This window comes from Lineus longissimus, chromosome 4 (genome assembly GCF_910592395.1).
Source record: "Lineus longissimus chromosome 4, tnLinLong1.2, whole genome shotgun sequence".
Classification (NCBI taxonomy): Eukaryota; Metazoa; Nemertea; class Pilidiophora; order Heteronemertea; family Lineidae; genus Lineus; species Lineus longissimus.
Window position 1 is genome coordinate 12,201,330 of NC_088311.1, and position 14,047 is coordinate 12,215,376.

The 14,047-nt window shown below is 40.3% G+C and overlaps 1 protein-coding gene across 4 annotated transcripts in view; it reads left to right on the top strand.

Annotated features, from left to right (window-relative positions):
• LOC135486856 (heparanase-like) overlaps positions 1 to 14,047 on the top strand; it is a 125,944-nt gene that overhangs the window by 89,239 nt on the left and 22,658 nt on the right. For all 4 annotated transcript variants that reach the window (XM_064769966.1, XM_064769969.1, XM_064769968.1 and 1 more), the window contains one exon: positions 1,289 to 1,432. In XM_064769966.1, coding sequence (XP_064626036.1) covers positions 1,289 to 1,432 — 144 coding nt within the window. The remainder of the gene's footprint in view (positions 1 to 1,288; positions 1,433 to 14,047) is intronic.

Consider the following 14,047-nt stretch of genomic DNA (forward strand, 5'->3'; position numbering starts at 1 on the left):
CCCCTAGGAAAAATGACCTCAGAGACTAAATTTGAGCCGGTCTGATTCTTGACTTTGCCACCAGCAGGCCAGAAGTGGAAACCCAAAAAGTGTGATATCTCTCTTATGAGTGACTCATTTTCGATAAAAATTTTATGGTAGGTTCTCCTAGCAAGGATACATCATAATCGTATGGTTTTTGATTTAACCTACTTTTCGAGGTCAAAGGGCATAAATTGGCCGTTTTCGATAAAAATGTTATGATATGTTCTCCTAGAAAGGATACATCACATATCATACAGGTTTTGATTTGACTTAATTTTCAAGGTCCAAAGATACAAATGGCGTAAATTTGCCGTTTGATTGTAACTATATGGCATGTTTCTTTACCGCTACAGCTATGAACTTGAATTTCGGTACACCTGACTCTGTACATCATGTTATCTCGGACACCAAATTTCAATCCAATCTTATTCTCCACTTGGCCACCATGAGGCCAAAACTAAAAAAGTAAAAAGTGCATTATGTCGCTTATCGGCTCACTGCAGGGGAGTCTATACAACACCGTCCGTCGTCGTCGTCTTTATCCTGTTTCAAAGCCAGTGGCACGTTTCTTAACCGCTTGAGTGATGAACTTAAAACTTAGTACACAGGATCCCCAGCTCAGGTGACCTCTGTAAGGATACATCACGTATCATACAGGTTTTGATTTGACCTACTTTCCAAGGTCACATAGGTCAAATGGCATAAATTGGCTGTTTGAGTGTAACTATGGCACGTTTCTTAACCGCTAATGCTATGAACTTGAAATTTGGTACACATGACTCCCTATGTCATGTAACTTTGGACATCGAATTTCGATTTCATCTGATCCTCGACTTGGCCACCAGGAGGCCTATACAAAAAACACTAAAAAGTGCGATATCTCGCTTATTAGTGACTTGTTTTTGATGATATTTTTATGGTAGGTACTCCAAGCAATGATACATCACATGTCGTACTGACTTTGGTTTGACCTATATACTATACATGTAGAATGTTTCTTAACCAGGATGATTTCCTAACCACCAAATATCTAGACGGTGAGCGCAATGGCCCCTGGCTGTTTCATTAGTGATTTGTTTTCGATGATATTTTTATGGTAGATACTCCAAGCAACGATACATCACATGTCATACCAACGTTATGCTATACATGCAACATGTTTCTTAACCAGGATGAATTCCTAACCACGGTGAGCACAATGGCCCTGGCCGTTTCATGTTTATTTTGGATCCATCCTTTAATGATATGTCACCTTCCATCTCAGGACTGGTTATCTGAAGGGGTCAATCACAGTGTATGGCTTGAACTTGTTAGAAGAGGATGTGACCATCATCCTGCCACCACAGCTGAAGAGTCATCCTATAGAGCAGTATCTGCTAACTCCACACCTTGGGGATCTTACTTCTCAGTGAGTATAAAACAGACATGTTCAACCACACCATGGACATGTCCAAGTGTAATGCATTCAAAGTTATAAGGGACTTTTGGCAAGTTCACAATTCATGCCCATATTGCCTCTATGGTTTGTATGTATGGTGTTTTCAGATCTTTCACATTTCCCATGTGTGATATGTACGTGATACACTGATTTACATGTAAATGTACTTGATTGAGCAGTTACTTGGAAGAACCAATTTCATTTCACCTTTCAATATTATACAGGACAGGATAATGTTCTACGTAATTTCGATGGAGATATGTAACACGGGCGTGAATTTTGAACTTGCAGAAAGTCCCTATTGTCCTAGCGTTAGCATTACTAAAGTTAGTCTGGTAAGTCGGCCTGCTGGTTTTGCGAAGTCAGTATTTAATCAAGTGCAGTCTTGTGGCTCAGTTTTCTGCACCATAGGGAAGAGTTGAGAGTACGGCTGCATTGTTTATCCTCAACTTGGTGTTGTGGCTTGCCTTGCTGCTCCATACATTGGCCAATTGTCAGAAGGTGCTGCATGCCCTACCGATCCAAACATTCAATGCCGTGTCGAGTGTCACTGTTTTGCTGACATTAACTGAGTTGTGTTTGAGATGGTGTTGGGGGGGGGGTTCAGCAGAGAATGGTATATCTAATTGGTCATGTATCTGTTGTATTTGGACCCAACTAATTTTGTATCTTCATTATGCAACAGGCAATTTAAAAAATGCCAAAAAGTAACTTTTTTGGCTCACTGTTCGGGGAGTCTATACAGACTATACAGGCCAAGGTAAGATCGGACTGAAATTCATTGTCAGAGGTCACCTGACCTGAGGGGTCCTGTGTGCAAAGTTTCAAAACGGGTCATTCATTTGAGATATCACACTTTTTACCCCTCAGCCCAAATGGGCTAGAGGGAGGGGTATTGTCGTCACGTGCGCCGGGCGGGCGGGCCGGCGTCTGCTACTTGGTTTCAAGGAGAACGACTTTGACAATCAATTCAATTTTTGGTATGTAGATTGGGGATGACTAGAAAAAGGTTTCTTTCGAAAACGGGCTTGTTCTGATTATCAATATGGCCACCAGGGCGGCGTGTTTGAAATTGGTTTCCGTCAATTTCGAGGAGAACCGTTCGTCTGATCAAATTCATTTTTGGTATGTACGTTGGGGGTGACTAGAGGAACATTCCTTACGAAAACTGGCTCGTTCTGATTTTCAATATGGTCACCAGGGCGGCGTGCTTGAAATCGGTTTTCGTCAATTTCAAGGAGAACCGTTCGTCCGATTAAATTCATTTTTGGTATGTACGTTGAGGGTGACTAGAGCGAGGTTCCTTTTGAAAACCGGCTCGTTCTGATTCTCAATATGGTCACCAGGGCAACGTGCTTGAAATCGGTTTCCGTCAATTTCGAGAACGGCTTGGAGGATGGAATCAATTTTTAGTGGGTGTAGGCCTAATGCAGTTTTGTAAGGGGAAGGTTCCCTTCGAAAATCAGCGCGATTCGTAATTCAATATGGCTGCCAAGCTCACATCCTTAAAATAGGTTTCCACAATTTTAATTTCCATATGCAAACTAGCCACTCCACTAAGCCAACTTCACCAATATCTCACCTTCAACCTTAATAGGCTGAGGGGTTATGCTCGCTTTGCGTTGCTATTTTTAGGTTTCCACTTCTGGCCTCCCGGTGGCCAAGGGAAGAATCAGATCGGACTGTAATTCATTGTCAGAGGTTGCCTGACCTGAGGGGTCCTGTGTACAAAGTTTCAAATTCCTAGCCCTAGCGGTTAAGAAACGTGCCATTGTTTTTAGCTCAGCTGACAAAGTCAGCGGAGCTAGTAGAATAGCTGTTCAAATGGTGTCCGTCCTGCAATCCATCCATCCATCTAGGGACCCATCTGTGGACAAAATTGGACATTTCTGACCGGGAAGGCCCAGCCACTTCGTTGACGGTGGTAAATTAGGAGTTGCCCAAGGTGAACTCAAAAAACGAAAAATCAGCGCGATCCGACCTATATTAAGAGAATGAGGTCGTTTCGCGTTTAGATTTCTTTCCCTTTTTACCTCGGTCCACAGAGCAAATATGGCTGAATATTTTTTAATATTTTTTCATTTTTTACTTTTAATGGAATTAATTTAGTTTTCACCGCCAGTTGGCGCTGCAGGCACATTGACTGAATTTTGGCGATTTCAAATTTGGCGGTGGCTCAACTTTTTGCAAGCAGTGCTGCTGATTGGCCGATCGATAGAAGAGATGCCACCATTTAAAAATGGCGGTAGTCGCTGCTTCAATGAAGGTGAGTGAAATTTCTCATGTTCAATCGGTTGATACTCTTTTAATATTATCAGTGCAGTGCCCTAGTAAGCGCGCAGCGCCTTTAGGTTGGGGGGAAACCCCCCCAAACCCCCTGGTTGGGACCCTGCTATAGTTCCATCCGCCAATTTTTTGTTTTGATAGACAGTTTTCTCCGTGTATCGCATTAGCAGTAACTCAACTCCATCGTCATAATAGCCGGCAAAGAAATGGAAAATGTCCCCCCCCCCCCCCCGAAAGGTGTCCAGACTATCGTAGTCTGGGACTCTGGCAGATTCTAATGTAAGTGCAAGCTCTATTGAACTCGCGCAACTGTCGCCATGGAGAGCCCCCCCCCCCAACCCCCGTCCTTCTGACATGTTTTAGCCAGTGCATTGGGGGGAAGGCCCCTCAAACCCCCTATTGGCCTCTCAATAAGTCCTTCCGAGCTGCTTACCCTGGGGCGCTCGGGTGGAACCCCCAAATCTTCATGATGGTGCAGTCCTTTGACACGTTTAACCCAGAGCGAGGAAGAGGTACTCCTTTGATGGTACCCTAACTGCAACCCTCAACCATCATTACCCTTCCTTTTCACTGGCATGATATTGGCAAGACTCCCTAGTGGTCGTACTGGTGGCTTCCATGAGACAATTGTTTGTGGTCGTACCTGGGCAACCAATTCAAGGGGTCAGGGATCTCGGGATCAGGTTTTTCCCCCACCAACATATTGCCGAATGGTTAATGCATAAAAAATTGGTTGGAAAGGGTTTTTGCTGGCCAAGAGACTTGAAGACACTTGACTCTTGAGGAACACCAGACTGATGAACAAAGAACCTGAGGAACATAGAACCCTCTTCATACCTGGGAGCATAAAAAGCCTGCTAGCGAATATTGATTATTCTTTAGAAAAAAACGGAAGATCTGCAAAACCAATGGTACCCCATAAAAACATACATTCCTCCTTGAGGTGTCTTCGGATCCCACCACGGCCCGTGTGGAATTCGTTCAAAAGGTTTATTGAAATCTCAAAATAAAATTTTTTTCTCGAAACGCCTGCCCGTCTTTTGCTTCATTATTTCGGGATTAAATCCATTTTAAGCATCTTTTGGATATTATCACTAAAGTTTCAAAAATCAAAACACATATGTCAGGGGGGTAAACCCCCTGAAATTGAAGTTTAATTAAAAAACAGTGAGAATAATCGTGTGGTGGTCTCTCGGAGCTCAGAATAGTCGAGTTACTACTTTCGCGAGTTTATCTCTTCTGGCGGCCATTTTAAGTCAAATTTAAGCCATTTGAAACGAATCCATGGACTTGAGAAACATTGTTTACATTGGATACGTCGTATGCACGTTAACCATAGTAGCGCTTCGCAGAGAAGCCTTTGGATATATTACGGAAATGTTGTGCACAAATTAGCGAAAGTTGGTGCTCGTCTCATGTCATTTTAGAGCGAGAAATTTGTTTCAGACGATCTCTATCACTGAAAAATCGCTTGCATAGCTTCGAATTTTTGTGAAAATAAGTATCTGAACTTGGTTTCAAATAGTCTAGAGAGTTACCTTTGTGGTGATACATACAGTATGTGATAAATATTTGTGGAATTTGTGAAATTCGGCTTTCAAACATGCCGATGATGCAAGCGATCTCACGTGAATTTTGCAAGTCCTGATTTGTCGACCGGGTGTCAAGAATCACTCGCCTTAATTCAGTTCAAAGATCGAAAATAATATCTGAACTCAGTTTCAAATAGTCTATGCAATTATCATTTCGGTGATATATAATGCATGCATGTAATAATTGATTAATCTGCCTAAAACGCACAATTAAAACGGCGAAAGATCTTGATAAACACTCTGGTGGCGGTCGCACTAAATAACGACCAGTAGGGCCCGAAGTCTGGCGGAGAAAAAAAGGTAGCGCCCGGAGGTTGAAACGGGATTTTTATGCACTTTTAACTGTATATTTATGTTGTTTAGATGTATTTCTAACAGTTCTGTAACTTTGATGACCAAGCTTGCACCCAAAGTTGGTAAAATTGATGCTTGTTTATGGACTGCGCGAGCGACCGGAGAATTCGCCGTCGCCTGAGTTGTTGTGGTTGGCAATTTTGCAACAAATCTCGCCATTTACGTTTGTTTTCTCCCTGTCTGGTCATTGGCCGTGAAGAAAATTATTTTGAAAGTCACATTATGACATCGTAGTATGAATTCCACTGCAGTTTCGTTAGGCAGCAATGCTCATGTTTTTGGTTTGCAATCCTGTACTGTCTGTACACTGCGCTTATGGCACGCCAAAGCGGAATTATTTCAACCCTGTACAAAATATTAGCAACATTTTAAAAACGATCCAACATTTTCAGAAAACAAGCCAACATAAGCGGAATTATTTCAACCCTGTACAAAATATAAGCATTATTTAAAAAAAGATCCAACATTTTGAGAAAACAAGCCAACAATTTTTTTTGACATTTAGAAAAATTCGTTAGAAAAAAATTATTTTGGGGTTAAACTCTTTTTCTTCATAAAAAAACTTTAAAAATTCATTATTTCGTGAAAAAAATATAATTTTTTTTTCTTCTCTTGAAAATATTTTTCCGCAACATTTTTTTTTAAATGTTGACAAAATTTTACGGCAACATTTATTTTCGTTCAAGATTTTTTTCTTGCAACATTTTTTTTCGTCAACAATCTTTTCGTCCAACAACGAGCGCCACCTGTGAACAACTAATTGAACTATATCCCCTCGAGACGAGGTTTAGCTACGGGGTACTTCTGGCATGTTTCTTTACACGAATATCTTACGCACGTGGTTGTCACCACAATCCTAGCTGCACACTAATCACCACCAACCAACACGCAAACTTATTCATCTGATCCTATGTGAGAAGTATGATAAAAGGCGCTTGTTTTGAGATGGCAACAACAACATACGAACGAACGAACGATCAGAATTCCCGACCTGCTATGAGTATGAAGTACCCCAGCTTAACCTCGTCCCTGCGCGCGAGTTCTATTAGCAGTTCATAGGTGGCGCTCGTTGTTGAACGGAAAAAATGTTGAACGGAAAAAATGTTGCCAAGAAAAAATGTCGAACGAAAATAAATGTTGCAGTAAAATTTTGTCAAGATTTTTTTTTAAAATTGCGTGGAAACATTTTTAAGAGAAGAAAAAAATGTAAACGAATTTTTCGAAGTATCACGAAAAAAAAATTGTTGGCTTGTTTTTTCAAAATGTTGACATGCGTCTAAAAATTTTTATCTTTTTTAAAAGATTGTCGGGTATATTTTTGAAAGTTTAAATAGTATTTCTTCTCTGTTGCCAAGAAATTTGTAGTTGCTAATATTTTTTCAGGGTTAAAATGATTCCGCTTTGGCGTGCCATAGCGCTGTGCATGGTTGTACTGTTGGCTGTAAAAAAAGACAAAAACGATAGCCTTAGAGGATAACTCAACAGGCCCTCATGATTCAATTGATGGACACCTTATTTGATAGTACCTCATCATTAAGTCCACTAGATCCTGTTCTGTCACATGTCGTAGACGATAGACAATTTTCAAAATGTAGTACACCACTCGCTCATCTTTAAGCCCAGCTCTTGGCTCACATCATGTGGGCACGGTTGGCTGTTGAGTGTTATGGTTCAGTCTGTGAGACTAATTTAAAGAGGTTACACTTTTATTTTGAATTGGAAAACAGCCCACAGGACTGACTTTTCCCTGAGTAATAAGTGTGCCCTTCGAAGGTTAAGTCTCTTTCTGGATTTGCTTCCATAGATGCCTTGTTCAGGATATCATCTGACCGATGCCTGGTCAAGCACAGACTGTATCCGGTGGTGTACATTTCCCCGTCTATGTCACCCTTTTTTTTTCAGTCAGTGTTAATTTCTCTTCTCTTTTTTTACAGATTTACTGTTGTTGGTTATTGCAAGAGGAGTCGTTGGCACATTTCAAGTCCAGGAAAGCACTTGCTGTTCCCACATTCAGAGTAAGGTGTGCTTACTCGTTTTACTGCTTTCCATTCCCGGAGAGCGTTATCAAATATCTGCCGCAAGGCAACAAATATCTGCTGCAAGGCGCTTCAAATATCTGCCGAAAGGCATCAAATATCTGTCACACCAATAAAGTTCATTTTGTTAACCAACTCTTTATCTTCTTTTCTTCACATACAAAAAAGACCGTCCCAAACATTTGGCTGCATCCACTTCATCAATGTCCAGACAACAGTCGGTTCATTTGACCATTGTAAAGCACCAGGCCCCACCTCACAAAATACACTGTAATAATTATGTACCTTGTGTCCATGTGCATGTTATTAGTTCCACCTACGCTGCATGAAGCCAAGGACTCCACTCTTTGACGTCACCACACAACTCCTTGACGTCATCACACACCCCACTGCTGCAACGGCAATAGAAATGACTTTACGTCATATAGCAGGGTGACGTCAACTCAGTACTTCAGCATGCACTGATATAGGAAGAAGGTCTTCGCACCAGCACTTCTGCGTGCTAGACGTTATAGCTTCACGTTGCCTCATAATAACGGTACCGACACACACTTGGCCCTTGCCTTCACCTATCCATTTCAGCTGAGCGCCAGGCCCTTGGGCCTCTTGTTGAAATACGATACGTCTAATAGGATACTGTCGGCTCGACTCTGGAATGGTAAAATTTAAGCACCTTCAAAAAGCAGACAATGCATGCAAAACTTCCAAAAACTGTACGACACCGAGCTACTTACTCTCATGTTACTCCTCGTGTATCCATTGTACTCCAAATCGGATCACAAATAGTCCTTAAAAGCGCACAAAGAAACCAACCACCCAATGAGCCCCATTGATATGACAAAATGGCGAAAAAGCTATATCATCCTGTAACACGGCCTGCTGTGACGTCACAATTAACCAAATCTAGATATTGCACACTCTCTTTCGGTACTTCTAGTAAACTCCAAACCGGCGGGACATTTCAAATCTGGTCAATGTCTATTGTTGCAACAAGTTTCTTGTTTGGCCGTTAGGGGTGTTAGGGCGTTGGATGTAATATGGGGATGGGGGACTAGTTTTTGGGCTCTTGAAAGGTTCAAGGAATAAAGTGAAGTCCAAATGTTGTCTTAGGCAGTTGCTTATAATGGTCAAAGTAATCTAGAATCATAATACATTAGGTGCATTCAATACGACAGTGTTACACAATTTCACAGTATTGTTAAGATGAGCGATGAGATTTGACAAATGAGATTTTAAAAGTAGTGACACAAGGAACACACAGTTTAGAACTTAGGAACTCATGAATGATAACTTATTCAAGACTTAGTCTAATCAAGTCAGGTTACCAGACATTTAACCTGACATCAAGAGAGTTCTTAACAAAGTTAATACGCATACTTCACAAGCAAAAGGATGAATTTACGAAAGTTTCGACACTTACCTGAAAGGTTCAAGAAATAAAGTGAAGTCCAAATGTCGTCTTAGGCAGTTGCTTATAATGGTCAAAGTAATCTAGAATGACTTTTTTCAGCTGAAGCGCTGGGTCATATAGCGTGCCCATAGGAATACTTTGGCCAATAAGAAACAACGTAAGACACATTTAGAACTTCCAGGGTCCAGCCTTGGGTGACCCAAACCGATCAGAAACGTGTACCAAGTTTGAGGCTAGCAATCTGCGTCCTTGGAAACCCTACATGGTTACCAAACATACAGAGTGTGAATTGTTACATATAATGATAATCTTAATGGCGATCCATTTGAAACACCAATAAGCTAGTTCTGGCCCAAGCCTGTTCTAGCTTAAACAATGACTAAGGCAATATGCCCTCTAGTCTTTCTTTAGAAATTGAGCTATATAATTAAACCAACTAACTTGCTTCCGCCTGAACATGAGAATGATAGACAAAGAGATAATCAATATGACTTGGCGATTTTGTTTTAACAAACCCTTCGAACATGCTTGTTACCTGACCTAATGGTCCCACACCTATGTAGGATATTGTTTCAGACTATTCCTGGCTTTGCTCATGGCTAAGACACAAAGACTTGTTGGTAATTGAGATTTAGAATGGGACTTGAGTTCGAACCTGCCCTAGAACAAGGCCAAGTTGTGTGAGAAGGAATCATACAATTAAGAAAATATAAATTCATAAAGTAATTTTGATTTGTAAAATTTAAGATAACTTTTACACCATAAAAGATGTCTATATTTGGTTTATTGTGACGGGCTGTGCTCACGTCAGATCTTATACTGATATAGCTTATCATCATTTTGTCACATCAATGTTGCTCGTTGGGTGGTAGGGATTTAGTGCACTTATTAATGACTATTTCTGATTTGGAGTACAATGGATACATGAGGAGTAACATGATAGTAAGTAGCTCAGTATAGAACAGTTTTTGGATTTTTTGCATGTACTGTCTGCCTGTTGAAGTCGCTCAAATTTCACCATTCCAGATATGAGCCGACTGTTGGAACAAGACAGTTTGCCAGCAAATACATCTCTATCACTAATAGCTCTTTTTAAAAGGGGATGTTCGGCTAAGGGACCTGATTACCAAAATTTTTTTAGGGTATTTATAGTAGGAATTAAAAGATGAAATTTGCATGGATGGTACAAAAGACCGAACTCTAGATGATGAAAAAAGAAAATCTCGGCATATCTGTAATTAAGGATGGAAAACAATGAGGTTTCTAAAAAGTGGCAAAAAAGGTAGAAAACAGTAAGAAATTAAAAATATTAATATGAATATCTTTAGAATTCATTATAATCTGTACCCTGACAAAAAATTATTTTGATCCGAGATTGCCTTCATGCAGAAAATCGAGAAAAATCAAGAAAAAACGTCATATTGCTGGGTGTGTGTATTGCATGGAATAGCCATATTGAACTTAACTAACAATAGAAAACCACAACACCGTGAGGCATTATTTGCCAGACATGAATCTATTTCAATAAGCTTTATAAATGCTGTAATTGAGTAGTTCAATTGTTAAGTGACTGTCAACTTTACCAACTGGAAGAAGTTAACCCATTCTGTCCCAGCAAGATAATAATATTAGACATTTGTTAAAATCATTTGATTTTTACGATCTACATGTAATTAGTAATTGAAGTACAGAGAAATTCCTTAATAAATGGTGATATTTTGATCCTGCTCCCAATCTTTATCTTCTTTGTAATGAAATAACATACTATAATATAACATGTTAATCTCACCTTTCTTTGCCCAAACAATGAATAATTGGGCATTTTAAACCCATTCTAACCATGAGTATGTTTTTGTGTTAAAAGAATGCCTTTTTTTGTCCCATATACAAGGGGTCATAAATATGATGGCCTTGGCCGCTGTGGAAATATTTCTTAAAGCTTATAAAGAAGTTGAAATCGTATTTAACCCTGTGACCGCCATACACGATATACTATTTTCCTTTAAAATATTTCCTATGATTTTCCATGAGAATCGGTTGGATGTAAAATATATATCAATATTTTTTTAGGAAATATTTTGAACAATCAAGTAATGTATCGTGTATGGTGGGGTCATAATTTTTTTTAGTATTGTTAACCCTTTACAAACCAGATACCGGGTACCTATAAAGCATTGTAGTCGATGATCGCCGGCCCGAAAGGTCAATTTGACATAAAAATGTAGCCCCAGCTTAAACGGTCAAATTAATTATTTCGCATTGCATTTTTTCAACGAAATGAATAGGACAGAACCTATTTGTGGAGTTTTTTTTCCTTTACGATAAAAAATTGAACAATGTTTCCTGACAGACACGTTGCCAGTTTTTCCTATCCAATTCCTATACGATGAAAATGTACCGTGTGTGGCAGGCATTAGGCATGATTTTTTAGGTAGAAGACTGTGTTTAAGGATGAGGTCTGTCCTCAACTGTTCTAAGACCTAACAGAATAAATGCTGTTTCCGGTTACCCGACCCCCCCTCCAAAAAGAAGTAAACGACCCAGGTTGAGGCAGACTTCTGTGAAATCTGAGTAGGCCTACCATACATCAATTTCTTCCATCTCCAAGTGTCCTTGACGCTCATCTTCTGTGCGACATGCACATGGTGGATCATATCTTATTCTGTTAGGCCTGATGAATAATATCCAATGCAACAGTTGAACACTTCAATTAAATGTGTTCTTAAGGCTGGGTTTTCATCCCGCATACATACAGCGACATGGTATACAGGGCCGGATTTACATACATCAACATGGGGCTTACATGCAACACAGTATACAGGGCCGGGTTTACATTCAGCGACATGGTATACAGGGCTTGGTTTACATTCGGGGACACGGTATACGGGGCCGGGTGTACGTACATACAGCAACACAGTATTACAGACATGCTGGTGAACAGTGGATTCATGGTGATGGTCATGTGAAGTCATTGTTCAGTGGCTTGTCCGTAAACCGTGTAGCTCTATGTAAACCCGGCCAGTTGGGTCTTCAGAACCATGCAGACTGCGATCACAATAAAATCAGGAAATACTCTATCCGCAGACTTCAAAGGCCAGTTTCGCATTCATAAATTTTCGCATTCATAATTTCCTGGTTGCCCGTGTGGGGCCTCATATTTAGAGGGACATTAATTTGAAGTGCATTTTGTATTGGATCTAGATATACAATTGTAAAGATTTACTACCGGGATTTACATTGTGTCATAATTACAGTATTTCAATACAGAAAGCCATACATGCAGATGCATGTAAATAGTACATAGCTAGTTCATGTACTATGTACCCATGAACTCATCTGTCATGAGATTGTTGTCAAGGTAACAGAGGATTATCCATTCTATATATCAACTAGCTGTTGTCAAGGTAACAGATGCATGTAAATAGTACATAGCTAGTTCATGTACTATGTACCCATGAACTCATCTGTCATGAGATTGTTGTCAAGGTAACAGAGGATTATCCATTCTATATTCCAACTAGCTGTTGTCAAGGTAACAGAGGATTATCCATTCAATATTCCAACTAGTCGTTGTAAAGGTAACAGAGCATTATCCATTTGATATTCCAACTAGTTGTTGGGAGGGTAACACATATTATCTAGTAGCATGTTCTAACTGTGTTGGCAACACAACACAGCTGTTTCTATCCTTAGCCAAGTCACTTCACCTCGTCATCTGCTCCCCCATTTGATAAGCTCAATGACCAAGTGAACAATATTAGTACTGTCCTTCAAATGTCTCTCTTCAACTCTTTCTCTTCTCGGGTAATCTCGTCAACTGGATGATACCAGCAATTGCCATTTCACGACAAACTCTTTCCCGCTGGCCGCTCGATGACTCAAGTGAACAATACATATTACGATTGTCCTTCAACTCTTTTTCTTCTCCGGTAATCTCGTCAACTTGTTGATACCAGCAATCGCCATTTCACGACTAACTCGTTCATGACACAGGTGAACAATACATATTACGATTGTCCTTCAACTCTTTCCCTTCTCGGGTAATCTCGTCAACTGGTTGATACCGGCGTTTGCCATTTCATGACATCCATGCTTTAACTGTTTCTCTTCACGGGGAAGTCACTTCATCTCTGAGCATTTACGTATTTACAAAATGTTAGCCTATTGTCCTGAGACCAGAGTTGTTCTAGGCTAAATTGTTTGAAACATTTCAAAGTATGTACAAATTTAAGCTTGGTTCTAATGCTGCCTATTCTAGCGAAAGAATATCGCATTTATTGTAAGTAGATTGCCCTGGGTCTCCCAGGGTGAAACTTTAACTGGCCGCTGGCTATCATCTAGCTTCCACCAATCCTGTCTCGTGTCTTTTAGGAAACATAACCAGTGACCGATGTCACAGGACTTTCCTGAATGGCATAGCACTGCCATTGCTGTTTGGTTAGTGAAAACTTCTGAAGTTGGAGCAGAGATACTAGTAGTACACTTTGTGTTGGATAACAGATCGAGGCGTCTGTTTAGTTCTATAATTGACACCTGTCCTTGCCTGCATACTTGTAATCCGATGCCACTTTGAGCGCATAATCTATTTCTAACTGGTGTCTCACATATCAGTGGAACTGGTGCTGCCTCTTCAAAATAATGTTCATACATATGTTGCAGCGAAGCACGATTTCCTTGTGGAACATTAAGTCGGATGCTGAAATTATCTGCACCGACCATTTTCTGTGACACATGCCCGGAAGGACACACCAGTTCTGCAGGCCAAGAGGTGAGGAAACCCTCGTTTATGTGCAGTTTCTGCAGAAGTTCCATTAGAAATTCTCCGGCGTCATTATACAGTGGGATTCTGAATCCTGCTCCTTGCATTGTTGCATTGACTGCACGGATTAGAGGAATGAGCGAGAAC